General features: G+C 51.6%; 8 protein-coding genes across 8 annotated transcripts; 5 read left to right on the top strand and 3 right to left on the bottom strand.

Annotated features, from left to right (window-relative positions):
• Positions 1-236: 236 nt before the first annotated feature.
• On the top strand, positions 237-1,766 carry N7474_010972 (uncharacterized protein; the record flags this gene model as incomplete). The annotated part of the gene is made up of 1 exon (XM_057202382.1): positions 237-1,766. One exon carries the CDS (start codon positions 237-239, stop codon positions 1,764-1,766), a length of 1,530 nt encoding a protein of 509 aa, XP_057047666.1.
• Positions 1,767-2,464: 698 nt separating this feature from the next.
• N7474_010971 (Rer1 family protein) lies at positions 2,465-3,283 on the bottom strand (the record flags this gene model as incomplete). Its single annotated transcript, XM_057202381.1, has 4 exons — positions 2,465-2,544; positions 2,623-2,919; positions 2,998-3,115; positions 3,215-3,283. The coding sequence occupies 4 exons, from the start codon at positions 3,281-3,283 to the stop codon at positions 2,465-2,467; spliced, it is 564 nt and encodes a 187-aa protein (XP_057047665.1).
• A 351-nt stretch (positions 3,284-3,634) lies between these two features.
• On the top strand, positions 3,635-4,679 carry echA (enoyl-CoA hydratase echA; the record flags this gene model as incomplete). Its single annotated transcript, XM_057202380.1, has 4 exons — positions 3,635-3,776; positions 3,827-3,964; positions 4,022-4,567; positions 4,630-4,679. 4 exons carry the CDS (start codon positions 3,635-3,637, stop codon positions 4,677-4,679), a joined length of 876 nt encoding a protein of 291 aa, XP_057047664.1.
• Positions 4,680-5,307: 628 nt separating this feature from the next.
• N7474_010969 (uncharacterized protein) lies at positions 5,308-6,404 on the bottom strand (the record flags this gene model as incomplete). Its single annotated transcript, XM_057202379.1, has 4 exons — positions 5,308-5,657; positions 5,723-5,787; positions 5,843-5,960; positions 6,023-6,404. The coding sequence occupies 4 exons, from the start codon at positions 6,402-6,404 to the stop codon at positions 5,308-5,310; spliced, it is 915 nt and encodes a 304-aa protein (XP_057047663.1).
• A 1,100-nt stretch (positions 6,405-7,504) lies between these two features.
• N7474_010968 (cytochrome P450) lies at positions 7,505-9,256 on the top strand (the record flags this gene model as incomplete). Its single annotated transcript, XM_057202378.1, has 4 exons — positions 7,505-7,634; positions 7,717-7,889; positions 7,946-8,198; positions 8,265-9,256. The coding sequence occupies 4 exons, from the start codon at positions 7,505-7,507 to the stop codon at positions 9,254-9,256; spliced, it is 1,548 nt and encodes a 515-aa protein (XP_057047662.1).
• A 309-nt stretch (positions 9,257-9,565) lies between these two features.
• On the bottom strand, positions 9,566-11,355 carry N7474_010967 (putative MFS alpha-glucoside transporter; the record flags this gene model as incomplete). The annotated part of the gene is made up of 2 exons (XM_057202377.1): positions 9,566-10,960; positions 11,017-11,355. 2 exons carry the CDS (start codon positions 11,353-11,355, stop codon positions 9,566-9,568), a joined length of 1,734 nt encoding a protein of 577 aa, XP_057047661.1.
• Positions 11,356-12,613: 1,258 nt separating this feature from the next.
• N7474_010966 (uncharacterized protein) lies at positions 12,614-12,977 on the top strand (the record flags this gene model as incomplete). Its single annotated transcript, XM_057202376.1, has 2 exons — positions 12,614-12,641; positions 12,712-12,977. 2 exons carry the CDS (start codon positions 12,614-12,616, stop codon positions 12,975-12,977), a joined length of 294 nt encoding a protein of 97 aa, XP_057047660.1.
• A 1,464-nt stretch (positions 12,978-14,441) lies between these two features.
• On the top strand, positions 14,442-16,094 carry N7474_010965 (catalase; the record flags this gene model as incomplete). The annotated part of the gene is made up of 3 exons (XM_057202375.1): positions 14,442-14,463; positions 14,549-14,781; positions 14,844-16,094. 3 exons carry the CDS (start codon positions 14,442-14,444, stop codon positions 16,092-16,094), a joined length of 1,506 nt encoding a protein of 501 aa, XP_057047659.1.
• Between the last annotated feature and the right edge of the window lie 1,246 nt (positions 16,095-17,340).

Below are 17,340 nucleotides of genomic sequence, written 5' to 3'. Positions count from 1 at the left end.
ATCTAAACTCGGCCAAAATCGACGAATAAAAGCGGAGACGACCAAGGCAATGTATCACGCGAAGCAGATGATTGATCGAACCCCCGAGAAATGTATGAGATACGCACCCCAGATATCAAGCTCTGGTTCTCCCCGCATTTGGTTTGTCCCAACATTTCCGTCTGGGGTTTAGATAAATACTCCAACATTCCTAGATTATTATTATTATATTCACCCCCTATCGCGCCCTCGACAGAATGGAAATCGACCACAATCGAACCCCCATCTCCCCACCACCGGTCGACGAAAAAATCCCACTCGACAATGACGACGAGGAACTCACTCGCATGGGCTACGCGGCCGAAATTCCGCGCAAGTTCACCGTCTTCAGTCTGTTCGCCATCGGCTATGAGATTTGTGTATCGCCGATTGCCCTCATTGTCTCGTTGGGCGTGAGCATGGGCAGCGGCGGGCAAGCAACCCTGATCTGGGGCCAATTCCTCATTTACTTCATGGCTTTCTGTGTTGCTGTCAGTTTGGCCGAGCTTGCTTCTGCGTATCCAAATGCCGGAGGTCAATACTACTGGGCAGCTATGCTGGCTCCGAAATCAATTCGACGAGGTACTTCCTTTGTGGTCGGGTATCTCAGCTGGGCATCTGCTGTGTTCGGGTGCGCGTCGTCGCTGATTGCCTCCGCTGAGATGGCTGTAGCTTTGTATCAGCTCAAACATCCCGGCGCTCCGGCACCGACTTGGGCGGTCTTTGTCACGTACCAGGCTTTCAATATTGTCATGTTCTTCTTCAATTGCTGGGAAACTATAGTCACGAGATCCAGTCGCATGTGGCTCACGATCTCCATTCTCTCCCCGCTCGTCATCGTCATCGCTGTCCTCGCACGAACAGAGACAAAACAGTCCGCTGAATTTGTGTTCACGGGCTTTACAAATGTGACGGGCTGGAGTAATGGCATCGCCTTCGTGACGGGCCTCTTGGGCGTGAATTGGGGATTTTCGGCCCTCGACGCGGTGACACATATGTCCGAGGAGATACCGGATCCTCGACGAAACGTGCCCAAGGCACTGATGGCTACGATCTTTGTCGGGGCCGTTTTGGCCTGGCCAACGGCAATTGTGATGATGTTCTGCGTTCAAGACATTGAAAAGGTCCTCAAAACTGACACCGGGCTACCCTCTCTCGAACTTTTCCTGCAGGTCTTCCAGGGACAAAAGACAGGCCCAATTGCTCTCCAAACTTTACTCCTGGTAGCCTCGTTGGGTGCTGTCTTCGGGATCCAAACCTGGCAGACGCGCCTAGCCTGGTCCATCGCCCGTGATGGCGGCTTCCCATTGTCTAAGTACATTAAGAAAATCGCACCAGCCCCCTACGAAGTCCCCTTCTGGGCACACTTATGGTCCTCGCTATTCGTCGCCTTGCTCGGCTGTCTATACCTCGGCTCAAGCATCGCATTCAACTCATTCGTCGGCGGAGGCATTCTTATGCAATATGTCGCCTACTCGATATGCATCGTGCTGCTGCTCCATCGAGGACGGTCAAGGATCCCCCACGGCCCGTTCTGGTTAGGCAAACTGGGTTTGTTCTGCAATATCGTCACTCTGGTTTGGACGGCCTTCACGTTAGTGTTTTACTCGTTCCCGCCGTATTTCCCTACTACACCGCCTACGATGAACTATGTCTCTGTTGTGGTTGTCGGCTTTGCACTGGTCTTCTCGGTCTATTATTGGGCTTTTGGTCGAAAGAGTTTTACGGGGCCACCGGATGTGGAGTGAATGTGAATGAAGTGTATGAAGTAAGTATAGAAGCATAGAAACGTAGGATTTAGAATTAAGCCCTTTGAGCTTTTAGTCTTTAAGCATTGCATCTTTTGCGAGATATTTGGATCGTGCCACGGTACATGACTAGATACTGTAGGTCCTAGAACCTCTCTGTGCTGCCATATCAGGGTCGAAGTAATTTGTCTTAATTCACAACCCTCGTAGGCAGAACTGTTTTGAGTTGAATAGACCAGTGACCGGACCGAGCTTTGACCAGTTATCCTGTGCGGTAATCACATCATATCGCTAGTTTGATCGCCATTTCTGGCAAGGAGCAGCATGCCATTTACGTACCCATATACGTACACTCGCAAGATAATTGCCTAGGCATCATCATTATCAGACAATCAAATACTCATAAGCCAACCACCATTGCCGGCTCGTTCTAATCATATCTCACAGGGGCAATAGAAGACAAGAAGCGAAAAAGAAGTGCCATAATAAAAAGATTAGACAGAAAACCGTTTCATGATGGATCGCCAGGAATCCAACCACCACCCTTTCTTTTATCCCATCCGCTGAATGCAATTTCAGTCACTGCCGCATTACAAGCGGGCACATCCAAAGCCATACACGTACACACCCACACTAAGCACAAGCGCATTTCACAGGACTCTTCGAGGTATATGTAGGAGAAAAAGAAGCTAGCACACTCATGACCGGCCGTAGCGGGTCTTGCCAAAGGAGAAAGGCACGTAGCGGTACTTGATCATATGCTGGATTTGTCTCCGCACTGTACAACAACAAACACCCATCGTTAGAAATCATCGTTACAGACTGAAGGGAAGAGAGAAGAGGGGGGAGAACATACTCGTCAAGACAAACAGAATAATCCAGTAAACCACCAAAACGGGCCAGAAGACGGGGATGTTGAAGACGGTGAACCACGTGCACACGAAGCCGATGGCGATGGCGCGGGTGGCCGAGTGCCAGAACTTGAACTCGGGTAGACGACGCACAAAGGGCCGGAACTCGTCGTCCTGCTTTGTGGGCAGGCTGGCGACGTCACCGTCCTCCAGGCCTTCGTCGTGGGTGAGCGAGGGGTCGAATTTGGGGGTTAGGAAGGCCAGGAAGAGGTTGAGGAGGTAGATGCCGAGCGTGTAGGCGACTGCAATAATCGCCGATTGTTAGTTGGTCTTGTCTTGTTCCACTCCCCAGCTGTATGTATAGGACTCCATCCACGTACCAATGTACCAGCCTTGTGCGAGAATGATCCGCAGGAAGAAAAAGAAGAGAAGCACGCCGGAGCCGATCCAGCGATAGACCGCGTAGGGAGTCGTGGCATCGAGGTAGGATTGGTAGATCTGACGCAGGTGAAGTCAGTATAAAGAAAACCCTCCCGGCAGCAATAATGCGCGCAAGCCAGCAGCAATGGCGGCGTGGGTGTACGTAGATAAACTCACCCGGTTCAGGCGCGAGGTGTGCTGCGTCAGGGCAGTGAAAGGGGTCTGCTCGGGCTCAGGGACGTCCATGGTGAATCAGGCAAGACGAAGGAGCAATTGACTGGAGGAGGAGAGAAGGAAAGAAACGAAGACAAACGATTGATTGAGATAAGCCGAAACCAGACATTCTTTCCCCGTCAGGAGCGAAAAGTGTCCCTTGCCACTGTAGCCAATCAAAGCAAGGTCGATGCGCCACTCCGGTCAGGTGATCCAGTGGCTGTGCAGTATCTTCCTCTTAACCATTCCGGGACTAGCGCATTCACGTGCCCGCGCTTTGCCTCGGGATGGTTGGATGCGGGGACAACAACAACGGGAGGTATTAACAACCTCAACTTTCCTCGAGTTCTTCTCTGTGTGTTTCTGATTTGCACCCCAATCAAAATGTTCGCCCGTCGCTGTGCCCGTCTAGCCACTGCCCGGACTTCCGTCCCCTTGACCTCCTACCTGGCCCGCGTGCGGCCCTACTCCTCCGGCACCTACGAGCATATTCTAACCGAATCCCCGAAGCCTGGTGTTGGATTGAGTACGCCTTCAACATATCTAATGCAATCCGCCTGCTAACAGCCATTGCAGTTACATTGAACCGCCCAAAGGCACTGAACGCCCTATCCAGCCCGCTGTTCACGGAACTCAACGATGCCCTGAGCAAGTACGACAATGATAAGGACATTGGCGCGATTGTCATCACAGGCAGCGAGAAGGCATTTGCAGGTAAATACATATATCCTTTCATTGAAGGTCAGTACATCCACTAATTGACTTCAACAGCCGGCGCCGACATCAAAGAAATGGCACCCCTCACCTTCGCCGCCGCGTACACGAACAACTTTATCGCACCGTGGTCCCACCTCGCTACCTCCATCCGCAAGCCCGTCATCGCCGCTGTATCCGGGTACGCCCTCGGCGGTGGATGCGAGCTGGCCCTGATGTGTGACATCATCTACTGCACGTCGAAGGCAACCTTCGGCCAGCCGGAGATCAAGCTGGGCACAATCCCCGGCGCGGGCGGATCGCAGCGTCTCACGCGGGCGATTGGGAAGAGCAAGGCCATGGAGCTGATTCTGACGGGGAAGAACTTTAGTGGCAAGGAGGCGGGCGAGTGGGGCATGGCTGCGAAGGTAGTTGATGGTGGGAAGGAGGAGTTGCTTGAAGAGGCAGTTAAGACCGCTGAGACTATTGCGGGTTATAGTCGTGTCTCGGTGGTTGCAGCTAAGGAGGTCGTCAATAAGAGTCAGGAGTTGGCACTGCGCGAGGGAGTGGAGTATGAGCGGAGGATGTTCCATGGGCTGTTTGGGAGCAAGGATCAGAAGATTGGTGAGTTTCATTCAAGTCATTGCTCTATGAGGGTGGATTATGCTGACATTTTTCGACTGCAGGTATGACTGCTTTTGCGGAGAAGAAGAAGCCCGAGTGGTCGAACGAGTAGACTGTCCTAGGACCTGACCTAGATGATTGTAAAATGCTTTCCTAGAGTTACTATTCTCCAACGTAGAGAATACAAAAGAGTCTCAAATACTCCCCGCTCCGGCCCGCCGCAGCTTGGTTCCCCATGTATCATCAGCCTCTCCCCATCCACCAGCCGAGCATCGCCGGTCGGGTGCCACACTTCTACTATTCCAACGAACGATTGATCCTGACGAGGCCACATGCAATACTGCAACGTCCCGTATCGTATCGTAGAAAGCCCCAAGTGTGGTTTTATTTTTGCTGCCCGATCCAGAAGTGTAGCGGCACCGGGACTAATCCCACGGGCACTACCAGGCAGTCTTGAAAAGGGAGTGTTTCATCCTGCTCTTTTCTCCCTTCTTCTTCAATATTCGATTTTCATGTTTCGAAAAACAAAGTCGAAGGTAGCTCCGACGCTAGCCAGGGCTGTTACATAAGAATAAGTGATGTGACATGGCGGCGAGCATAGATTGGGTCATCATAGCAACTGGGAAAATCAGCTTACTGAAAGAATAGATACAAGAAAAATCGCGTAAATCGGCAAATGGAACTTGGGTCATATCCCCCAAAAAGGATTCCTCAGAGTAAACTTGGAGGGCGATGCAGCATCATATTCTCTCCAGTCGCACGTCCTCCCGAATGCGAATGCCATTATTACTAGCTCCATGCTGACCCACAAGGATTTCTTCATCACTCCGGTTATCACGAGTAATATACGTCTCGGTATGGCCCTCCTGTACAGGACTAAAAGACGTAGTAGTGTCCTTCGTCAGGTTCCGCATACGGAAGCGGGACGAATGGCTAGAGTCCTCATGCTTAACATATCTGCCCTCTGAACTCTCCAGATTGGATCCATGAACGATGATGCGATAGAGGGGGCGGATGGTGGGGATGCCAACGCAGATGAGAGTGACAGCCAGTTCCACGGCGGACCAGATTATCAGGTTCACGGTATCCTCTAGAAAAGGGACATATTGACCGATTAGTGGAGTGTAAAGGTTGAGAGGGTGGCTAATGTATTACCGGTGTAGTTTGAGCTGGACAGCCCACCTAGGTCGATTGTTCTGATAATTCCGCATACACAGGCTCTAGGGCGGAGGGTTAGCTAGTCTGCCACTGTAGAATGACACTGGAGTGACAAACATGAATCCCAGACTCAAACTGATTGCGATAGACATCTTTTCCTTGAACTTCATGTTAAGATTCCAGATGAAGAGCCATGGAAGAAGAGCAAAGTAGAAGTCCACAGCAGCACACCAGGCTAAATTGCATAAATATCAGCTGGCAGCGTATAGGAACAGTTGGGGAGGACAGTGAACATACATCCAAGTAAAACGGAGAACGGAGTGACTCTGACAATGGTACGCCCAGGGACGCGAGGGTCATATATGGATTCAGATGGAAGACGTTGGATCCAGAAGATTATGGCGGTCGCCACTGACACAATCAACAAGCTGACCATCGATACCCAGATTGATATGCGATGCCATTGCTTGATAACAATGCGGAGCAGGAAGATACCCAGCGACAGCTTCGCAATCGCCATCCCTAACACGGCAAATGTTTGACCAACCATCTCGTTATAGACGGCTTTAACGGCCTCATCCATTTCCAAGGTGGTTATTGACTGTCCGAATCCATGCACACCTGCGATCGTGAGAAAGATGGTGTACAGGAGCAGAAATACCTGGAACTCGGTCAGCATTGTGTCTTACTAGAATGATTCACGATGCTGAAACGAGCGAAGGCTTACCCAAGCCAGATTAAAGACGTGATCGTCCACCCCGAGTGCCTTGACTATGTAGACTCGTGTATAGAATCTGAGAGGGACCAGAATAAAAGAGATAAAAGTCATCGCCCACATCACCGCAATGGCACGAACACCCTTGCCAGCCAGCATCTTCAATTCAACTTGAGAAAGACGTTGTAATAAGAAGTGGACAAAGAGTACGGCGGATCGATGGACCCCAGAGGTTGCTAAAACGAGAGCAGACTGAGAAATCAGAGGATGGCATCTTCGAGATACAAATACATCATATCCTCAACCATGACCCCCTGATGAAACTGATAAAAAGACGAATCGGGATAACGGTTGTGAGCTGTCCGTGATCTGATCCAGACCCTTCACGTCGATCGTGTGCCTACGAGGATGGTTATAGTGAAACGAGAACAACCAAACTCTCTTCCACTCATTTCCATTTGTAGCATCGCTATACCGCCTCATTATGCAATCGCCTATATTACTGGACCATGGAGACAATGGTTATGTTTTAACTCGAGAATGGCCCGTGGTGGCGCTCGCAAGGGGCCCTCACAACGGTACTTTGTACTTTTTGTGCTTTTTCCTTTCCAACGGCACCAAGTCCGTGCATTCGACAGGTCAACTGTCACCGGGGGACGGCCCGCCGGGGGAAAGTCAAATGGGTTCCGGGTTACATTATTGACTAGTCAATTGGAGTTGATCCCTGCTTTGTCTCATTGGCACAATCGACCTGTCAAAATTTTAGCCGCCCAAGGCCACGGGCGTACTTTTAAACACGGCCGTGCGCTCGTGAAGCAGCATCTAGGCCCACAAAAAGGAGCATCTAGCTTTGACAATTATGTCGCTAACTGCATACGGGTCGTGCTCTCATTTCTGGGATGGACGCGATCGGCGCTGTCAGGTGAATAAGCCTTACCCATACACGAGCGGTCTATATATACCAGATTTTCGTGGCTTGGTTCAGGGGTGTGGTCACATCCCCCAAAATTGCTGTCAAATATTATCTACATAACAACATAGTAAAAGAGCCCCTTTTTGCAGCGATGTTTGGTTACGAGAATAAGGATGCTGCCACTACGATTGGCTATGCCTTGCTGGCAGGTCTCTCGATTTGGTATTTGACGACGTATGTCTTCTCACCGCTGCGCCGGTTTCCCGGTCCCTTCCTCGCAGGTAAGCCCACCAGTATCTTCCCAAGGCCGATTGGCCCCGGTGAATAGAGCCAGTTCCATGTTGACATGCCATATACCAATAGGCTGGACGAATCTATGGCGCATGTTTCACGTTCGACAGGGAAAGTACCAGGTGGTCATTCACGAGCTACACAAAAAGTACGGTCCGGTGGTGCGCATTGCCCCCAATGTGCTCGACCTGGATATACCCGAGTTGATCAAGACAATCTACAACACCAAAGCGGATTATCTGAAGGTGGGTGTCTCCTACTTCATGTGACGTTTGCTACTATTGACCATGACCTGTTACAGACCGAGTTTTATCATGGCAGTAGTGCTAAAAACAATGGCAAAATTATCTATAATCTCTTCAGCGAGTGCAATCCTGAAATCCATGCACAGCAGAAGCGACCCATCTCGAAACACTACTCCATGACGGGGGTGCTTCCGCTGGAGCCCCATATCGATGAGATGATTCAGTACTTCTGTCAACGCCTGGAGGAGAAGTTCGTCGATGGGTCCAACTCCAGTAAAACATGCGACCTAGGTGAATGGATTGCGTTCTGTAAGCCCCACCCTCGTCGATGCAATTGCCGTTACTTCCTGAATTCAGACTAATTAAATCGTCCAGACACCTGGGACGTGGTTGGCAAGGCCACATTCAGCCAACCCATTGGATACCTGGAAAAGGGCTATGACTTTGACAAGACCCTAAGCATCGCGAATGTCGCCATGGACTACTTTTCCATGGTGGGACAAATGCCAATCCTGGACCACTTGTTGGACAAGAACCCTGTTTACCGAATTGGCCCACCGTCTTTTGGAAACATCACCAACATATCGATCCAACACCTCATGGACCGACTTCAGAACAAAGACACCGACTACCATGACCCCAGCAAGCCCGACTTCTTGGACAAATTCATCGAGGCCAAGGAGAAATTCCCGGACGTGGTGGATGACATGCAAATCGTCTCGTATCTGATGATCAACATGATTGCAGGAGCCGACACAACGGGCATCACCCTTAACGCGGCATTGTACTTCTCCTTGAAGGACCCTCGCGTCTGGGAGCGCCTGAGAGCCGAGATTCCCGCTTATGATCCTACCTCTGGAACCACGGTAGTATCCTACAAATCCGCCAAGGGGTTCCCATATTTAGATGCCGTTGTCCGTGAGGCAATGAGATGCCATCCCGGTGTCGCCATGCTCCTGGAACGATACGTACCAGAGGGTGGTCTCGTCCTCCCCGATGGACGTTTCGTCCCCGCGGGCTCGGTTATTGGCATGAACCCCTACATTCTGGGGCGTAATACGTCTGTCTGGGGCGAAGATGCCGAAGTGTTCCGTCCAGAGAGATGGCTCCGCGATGAGACGCAGGAGACAGAAGATGCTTTCCAAGAACGTCTGCGATCAATGAACAATGCTGACCTTGCTTTTGGCGGTGGAAGCCGTATCTGCATTGGAAAGCATCTGGGCCTGCTAGAGGTGTACAAGGTTATTGCAACTCTTGTGTCGCGCTACGATATCAAACTGGCCCATCCGGAGAGGGATTGGGAGACCCATAATAGCTTTTTTGTGCGACAGACTGGTATCGAGGTGAAGCTTACTCGCCGGACCTAATAAGGTACTGCGATTTATGGCAAGATGGAATGGGGGAATGATCAACAGCGCACTAAGTCACTTGCTAGAGCAGCTTAAACAGAAGTGCCTGATTGATACAGGACAGGGCGTTGACGTTGATAGCTGATCGGTTTTGCTTAATTCAGATGCACTAGTTAAGTAGTTATTCTGTATCGGATCTTTTGAATATAGTGTATCGCTTTAAACAGATTATTATGTATGATATATATCGATATATGTACATTCATGATGATTCGCTCAAGGCAGAGAAGAAACAAGACAAACATCACCATGATACTCCTGGGCACATTAATTATACTCCTCTTTAGGGTTCTTCTCCACCTCGCTGGGATCCGTCGTGCCGCTCTTCTGCGCCCGGTACTCATTGATGACGCCCTCCTCGACCGTCTCCTCGAAGACGTCGACCTCAGTGACAGCGAACTTGCGGGCGCTGACTCTGCGCTCAAAGAGCAGATCCAGCTCCGCGAAAGAACGACCGCGCGGCTCAGGAACGCGGAAGAACGTGTAGATGATGCAGAGGAAGCAAATGCCGCCCCAGAAGAAGCCGGCGTAGTTGCCCCAGTTCCACGCGCCCGGGTTAAGCATGTAGGGGGTCAGCACACCGCAGATAATGGCGACGACGTTGTAGAGACAGCGGCCCAGGACGACAGTCTTGATCTGCAGCCGGCGCGTCGACAGCTCAGCCACGAGCGAGTAGCAAACCGTGCCGACGGTAAGCTGGTAGAACATGGCCCAGATGAGCATCATTGAGCCCGTGGCCAGGGACGATTGGTTACGGTGATCCTCGGGGACGAGTCCGAGGAAACCCATGACGAGCAGCATGGTGCACAGTCCGCACAGTCCGTACAGACAAAGCGAGCGGCGACCGATACCCAGAGTCATCAGGAACCATGCACCAAACACGCCCACCATGTTGATGCTATACTGACCCATGGCAAAGGAGTAGGAGGTGGACGAGCTGAGGCCGGCCTGTTCGAGGAAGTATGTCGAGTAGTTGGAGAAGGAGTTTCCGCTGAGATTCTGGATAGCCCACACCATGCAGACGATCTCGGTGCGGCGCAGATCTGTGCCTTTGAAACAGTCCCAGTAACTGGCACCCTTGGTGATTTTGGCCTCCAGGGCTGTGGTATGCACCATCATGGCAATTGTTTCCTCCGAATCAAAATCTGTTTCGCGGTTCTTGCTGGTAAGTCGCTCTAGCGCCCGTTTCGCATCCTGCGTGCGACCCTTTCGGACCAGCCACCAGGGTGATTCAGGCGCAATAAAAATGCCGATGAAAAGCGGAAGTGGCCACATCCACTGCAAGCCATACGGGATGCGGTATGCCCACTGGTCGTCCCGGTTCAACATTCCCTTGATCACACCGACACCAATGAGCTGGCCCAGGCCCCAGCAGAAGTTGACATATGTAGTCAAATACCCTCGCAGGGCGACCGGGCATACCTCGGAGGCGTAGGTGATGGTCAGAGTCTGGAAGACACCCCAGGGAATGCCGCTGAGGATCTCTGCTGCTAGCAGGGATTGCACGTTCTGGGCCGTGAAGAAAATGGCCGTCCAGGCGGAGATCAGGATCAGGCAAGCCATGATCGTGTACCGATATCCGAAGCGCTCCGAAGCCCAACCGTTGATGAACAAGCCGATGATCTCGCCGACATAGGCGCCGTTGCTCAGACCCGCTTGCCACTGTACATAGCCGACATTAGCATCCCGTGTTCTTATTCTTGCAGTGCGAAACCTACCGGTGCAGTGACTTGGTACGAGCCATTCGCCATTTGCGTGCCATACTTGTGATTGAACGTGTCGAACCCGTAAAAGTTGTTGACCAGGCTGATATCGTACCCCTCCATGGCAATACACGTCGAGATGAGGACGCTCCATGCAACGGCCTTGGGGTAGAGCTTGATGCCCTGCAACAGGGTCATGTTCTGCTCCTTTGCCGTCGCCGCCTTGGCATTCTCAATGACCTTGGTCATGGATGAGTCCGAGCCCGGACCCTCCGTAGTGTTGTAGTACTGGAGCTGCTCATCGCCAGGTTCGACGGCGGTCTCGATCGGGTCTTGCGCCTTGGGTTCCGCCATGCTGAGCGAAGGGAGAGAGGGTCAAATTGACTCCTGGGAGTTGGGGGAGGGGGTTAGATTTTTGAAAAACGGAGGCGTGCGGGAGTCAGGGAGAAGAAAAAAAAAATGTACCCACAAATTCCAAGGCACATTGCACGCGACCGGCAAAGGCCACAATGGCGCTCCTTTGGGTTTCTAATTCCCCGCGGGGCTGGGACGATGATTGGCGAGGAAGTTGGAGCTAGAGAGAATGAGGATAGGGCACAGACTGGGAAGAGGGAGGAATTTGCGGGGAGCGGGATGATTGGGTTGCAAATTTGGGAAGCTTGGCAATCCCAATGGGGAAACCCGGGAGAGTCTGGACTGGCCGTTTTCAATCTTCAGTAGTAGTAGTAGTAGAGTAGTAGACTACGCTTCTCATTATATTTACGAGCGGGAGAGAATTAAACCAGTAAGGTGCATATTTAAGCATACGCTCTGCCACGTGCGGCCACGAGTATCCCTTGCGGGCGCAAAGGTTAATTGCGGCCGGCCCGAGTTCAAGCGGCAGCGCTACATTCTTAAGCCATGGCGCCCGCCACCATTCTTTAAGTGAACCGGACACTCAAAAGCAGAGATACAATAATAATGCACCTAAACTTACCGGATTTCCTCCATAGATGGGACTGCCTATCTGGGCCGCCAGCCCTCCAGTGTGGGTACTGGTCTGGCTCACTACTAGGTACATTTCAGCACAGTGTTCCTCATCACAGTCACGTGCTCGACGAGCGCGTCTGATTTAGTTAAGCCCGGGCGTAGATGAAGACGAATTGACGATTGGCCGAATTACTACAATTCAAAAGTTTTCAAAATTCCTTCGAACTTCATAAATACCCCAGATATGGTTTGAGTATTCCTAGGATAAATTGAAATCTCCTATCAAGCTATTGTTGTTGAGATATCAAGTTGTAAAAATGCCACATTTACCATGGTGTACCAGGGTGGCCAACTCACGTGCGAAACACGTTAATCATACATCCACAAAGACTAGCAAAGTAATCCGATGTGGCAAGGGCTAGTTGGATGGTGGTCGATCAGCCTCGCAGGCAAGGGCCGGGCGATCCGTGGAGTAGATATGATATCATCATATGGTCCCTGGGGGCGATGCGAAACAAGGTCAAGAACATGGCCAGCTAACCCCGGATATTTAAAGAGACACCTACTCCCAGAGTTTGACATTTATTTTTCAACTTGTATACTACATCCAACTGGCAAATCGTCTCATATATACTCGAAAACCATGTCTTCCAACGAGAACAACGAGAATCGTAAGCAATTCTCTTCCCATATCAACAATTCACATCGCGATTACCGCTGTAGGATTTCGCAGAACTAAAGCTAACGCTACCATCTCAGCTAGCTTCATCGGTGGCATCGGCAATGCTCTGGGCAAGACAGTGGGCGGGGTGACCGACACTGTGGGAAATACCGTGGGCGGCCTGGGCAACACTGCCGGCTCTGCAGTCCAGGGAATCGGCCAGACAGTAAGCGGTGCTACTGAAGGTCTCGGCAATGCGACCAAGGGCGCTGGCCAGTTTGTGAACAACGCCGCTGGCGGGTCCAGCCAGAAGAAGACGGACGAGGGATCCTCTGGGCAGGCCTAGGATGTCTGGTTGTTGGCGATTCTTTTTATGAACAGAAATGATATACACGATTGAATTTTTTTTTCTGGCTTTGTAGTAAACTAGTGCAAGTGACCTGAACGAAATTTCGCTTGAATATGGTGTCGTCTTGCAGCGTATTTGAAAAATATATGAGGAAATGTGCCGTTTGATCAGCTCGGGATACGGGGGCTTAATACGCGATCCTTCGATGTGGCCGAAAAGGTGATCAAGGAAGTGGACTTTGGCGCAGTAGAGAGGGTCGGGTGTCCTTTTCTGTCCTTGTCACTGCGGTTTGGAGAGTCAGGCGAGGATGATGTGCTCTCTCTTCTCTGTGATGAGAATTTGAGCCCCAACGCCTCCGGGTCAGGATCGTGAGTGGAGGGAATCAGCACCCAAAGGTTCTTGCTTGTATGGCTTCTGGTCTCAGAAGGATGAAACGGGACTGAGAAGAGTTGGGTGGTTTTACGGCCTGGAATAAGGAATATATAACACTGTAAAACCGTAAATAGAGAATTCTTGCCAACCTATCCTCCCGAACAGCAACTATGCGCATATTTAGCAGACATGAAGTAGTCTATAGTCGATGTGATGTTTAATTACACTAAGTCATGCCAAGCTTACGTGCGCGGCTTGACTATGAGGCAAAGGTCGCGGTATCCCTGTCTGTTTTAGTGTTACTCCTTACTCGGCCCAGGATTTGTTATCAGATCCTTGGATGAAGTCTCCACCGTTTCGAAGTGCCGTAAATATCGCTACTACGGTACGACATCCCAATTAAGTAAAGCAACTCGGAGCGGATCAACAGCATTTCCTTTGACAGTGGCTGGGTTTCCGGGGAATTGTCATCGTGGGGCAGCTCCGACCGAGCAGTCGGAGGCCGGAGCTGGCCGCCTGTATATCGGTGGAAACGCCCGCCGGCAGTCCAACTGACATGTAGTTGGCAGTAGAGATGAAACTGTTTTAGAAGATACAGCTTTGGTTATTTCCGTCGTTAAAAAGTGATTTAGTATTTCACGATAAACTGGTTTGTTGTTCTTCAGGGTTCGGGTAGACTTGCTCTGTTGGAACAGGTCGAAGGCTGGATCGTCTTGCCTAAACGGGCCGATGACTAACGGAATGGTCTCGACAGGCTAACTAGATAGTCAGCAATCCTGTTGTCTGGTTGAGTCGATGGATAAAGCAGACAGTGAAAAGACGAGGCAATCGAGTCGATCTTCCTAGGTCGTGCAGAATAGAGGAATAGTAGAAAGAGGCACATGGTGTTGAGGCGTTAACTATGCGGAAATGTGCCTGACGAAACGGGTGGCAACGTACCTGGACCCGCCGAGCCAATCATAGCCCCGATGATTCCCCAAGGTCCATGGCTTCATCTTTTTCCCGCTGAACGTCTTTATAAAGACCCCCTTCGCCCCCCACTCGGTCTCCCTTCTCAAAGTATCACTTACTACGAATACTACCAGCATCATGGGCCACGACGACGAGCCGAGTATGTTGTTCATCTTCCTCGCTGATCTCCCGCAGCACGGGCCATCCAGAAGTATAGCTGCTCACACTGTTTCTTCTTCCTGCAGAGACCTACCGCTACAACGAGACTCCGGTCTATACCGCTTCTAATGGCTGCCCGGTCATGGACCCCCAGGCCTCGCAGCGCGTTGGCCCCAACGGCCCGCTGCTGCTGCAGGACTTTCACCTCATTGACCTGCTGGCACACTTCGACCGCGAGCGCATCCCCGAGCGCGTGGTCCACGCCAAGGGTGCCGGTGCCTACGGCGAGTTCGAGGTGACCGACGATATCAGCGACATTGTAAGTATTCTTAGAAGATTCAAAAGCAAAAGTCAAGAGCGCTGACAATCTACTCTGCGCAGACCACCATCGACATGCTCAAGGGCGTTGGCAAGAAGACCAAGATGCTCACCCGCTTCTCCACCGTCGGTGGCGAGAAGGGATCGGCTGACAGCGCACGCGACCCGCGCGGCTTCGCCATCAAGTTCTACACGGAGGAGGGCAACTGGGACTGGGTGTTCAACAACACGCCCGTTTTCTTCCTTCGTGACCCGTCCAAGTTCCCCATGTTCATTCACACACAGAAGCGCAACCCGCAGACCAACCTCAAGGATGCCACCATGTTCTGGGACTACCTGTCCACCCACCACGAGGCCGTCCACCAGGTGATGCATCTGTTCAGTGACCGGGGTACCCCATACTCGTACCGCCACATGAACGCCTACTCCGGCCACACTTACAAGTGGATCAAGCCCGACGGCACTTTCAACTACGTGCAGATCCACTGCAAGACCGACCAGGGCAACAAGACCTTCACCAACGACGAGGCCGCTAAGCTCTCCGCCGAGAACCCCGACTGGCACACTCAGGACCTCTTCAATGCCATTGAGCGCGGCGAGAACCCCTCGTGGACCTGCTACGTACAGGTTCTGAGCCCCGAGCAAGCGCAGAAGTTCCGCTGGAGCGTCTTCGACTTGACCAAGGTGTGGCCGCAGTCCGAGGTGCCTCTCCGCCGCTTCGGCCGCTTCACCCTGAACAAGAACCCGCAGAACTACTTCGCCGAGATCGAACAGGCGGCCTTTTCGCCCTCGCACATGGTCCCCGGCGTGGAGCCCTCCGCCGACCCGGTCCTCCAGTCTCGTCTCTTCTCCTACCCAGACACCCACCGCCACCGTCTGGGTGGCAACTACGAGCAGATCCCCGTCAACTGCCCGTTGAAGGGCTTCTCGCCGTTCCACCGCGACGGCTACATGAACGTCCACGGCAACTACGGCGCAAACCCCAACTACCCGTCCACCTCGCGCCCGCTCGCCTACAAGCCCGTCAAGGCGAGCCAGGAGCACGAGAAGTGGGCCGGTGCTGTCGTGGCCAAGCAGCTCCCCGTTACGAGCGAGGACTATGTCCAGGCCAACGGCCTCTGGCAGGTCCTTGGCCGCACACCGGGCCAGCAGGAGAACTTCGTCAGCAACATTTCGGGACACCTGTGCGGTGCGCAGGAGCGTGTTCGCAAGGCTACCTACGAGATGTTCCGTCGTGTTAACAGCGACCTCGGCGCTCGTATTCAGGCTGCTACTGAGGCTAACGTCAAGGGTGCGCCGGCATCTCGTCTGTAGATTATTTGTTTCTGTTTGCTTTTCAGAGCCATTAAAATGTATATTTCTTAGCACTTCTCAATATAGCCTTACTGTCGAAGCTTCTGCCGAGACTGATTTTTTCCATCCTGCTGGCAACACATAAACATGTTCTTCGAACTCTTGCAGCCTTCCCAGTAGATCCGGGATCCTCCAATCAAGTAGTCAGAGAAAGATTGAGTGGTTTATATTAGAAACGAAAGGTATGGGATGGAGCCACTGGTTACGTGGTAGGAGTTGGCCAACAGATCTGTCTGTGCGCTACGTATAGTGTCCCCCACCTGAGAACCAGAGCGGTTGATCATAATAGTCTTTTTGACTTAGGTGGGAAGGATGTACGTGGGCGGACTCCTCGCATTACACCACAGTGCCTGCATGCTTGGCCTTAATAATGATCACAAACCATCACTGCTCCCAAATGGGCTTCTATTGTTCTGACACTGTGTGGCCAGGCAACCACGAGTTGTGTACATTTCTATGAACGAAAATAGCATTCTGTCTTTCTTGTATTTCAATATAGGCATTCGTCGACCTCGAGTTCTATCATGTGTTGAGAGTGGGACATGGGGATTGAATCCCTTGACTTGTGTGGAACCGGATTGGAGAGGCTGGGGAGGTTCCAGGGCGCCGTTTTCGTGCGCGTGACCAGCTTTGTGCATAGCTTGGGGGTCCCTGTCGACAGCTCTGCGGCCTGTTCTTCAGTTCCTGATTCTTCTTGTATTTCAGTCGATTGAATAACCGACGATTGATTCTCCTCCTGCATCTCGGCCAAAATAGAGGTTGAATATATGGTGTCCGGGTGATTGGGTCCTAATCTCTGGTTGCGCAGTTGGACGCATTCCGTCATCAAAAGCAAAGCATCTTGATCTTTGCCTAACCCATCCCAGGTAATAGCAAGGTTATGCATGCTGGACAGAGTAGATGGATGCTCTGGTGCAAGAACCCGTCGACGAGTCTCCATCACCTGTACGTCTAGCTCTTCGACGTTACTCCATCGTTCCTGATTCCAGTATGTCAATGACAAAGTCTAAATCGCGACGAAATGGGACAGTTGATAGAGGACTCGGTGGAGTTTCTGGTTGTTCTAGACGGAAAGTAACTCTGTTGGTCAAATTTGATCCCAGCAAATTCAGAACCTTAAAACACACCCGCAAAATGGATCGGACCGTTCTTTACGCCAATCTGAAACCCTCTGTCTTGATTACCAGATGCTATCGATCTCATGATT

The sequence above is a fragment of the Penicillium riverlandense genome (genome assembly GCF_028828495.1).
Source record: "Penicillium riverlandense strain IBT 135883 chromosome Unknown utg000011l_segment0_segment0, whole genome shotgun sequence".
NCBI lineage: Eukaryota > Fungi > Ascomycota > Eurotiomycetes > Eurotiales > Aspergillaceae > Penicillium > Penicillium riverlandense.
The sequence above is the reverse complement of the archived record's forward strand: the minus strand, read 5'-3'. Positions and strand labels throughout refer to the sequence as shown.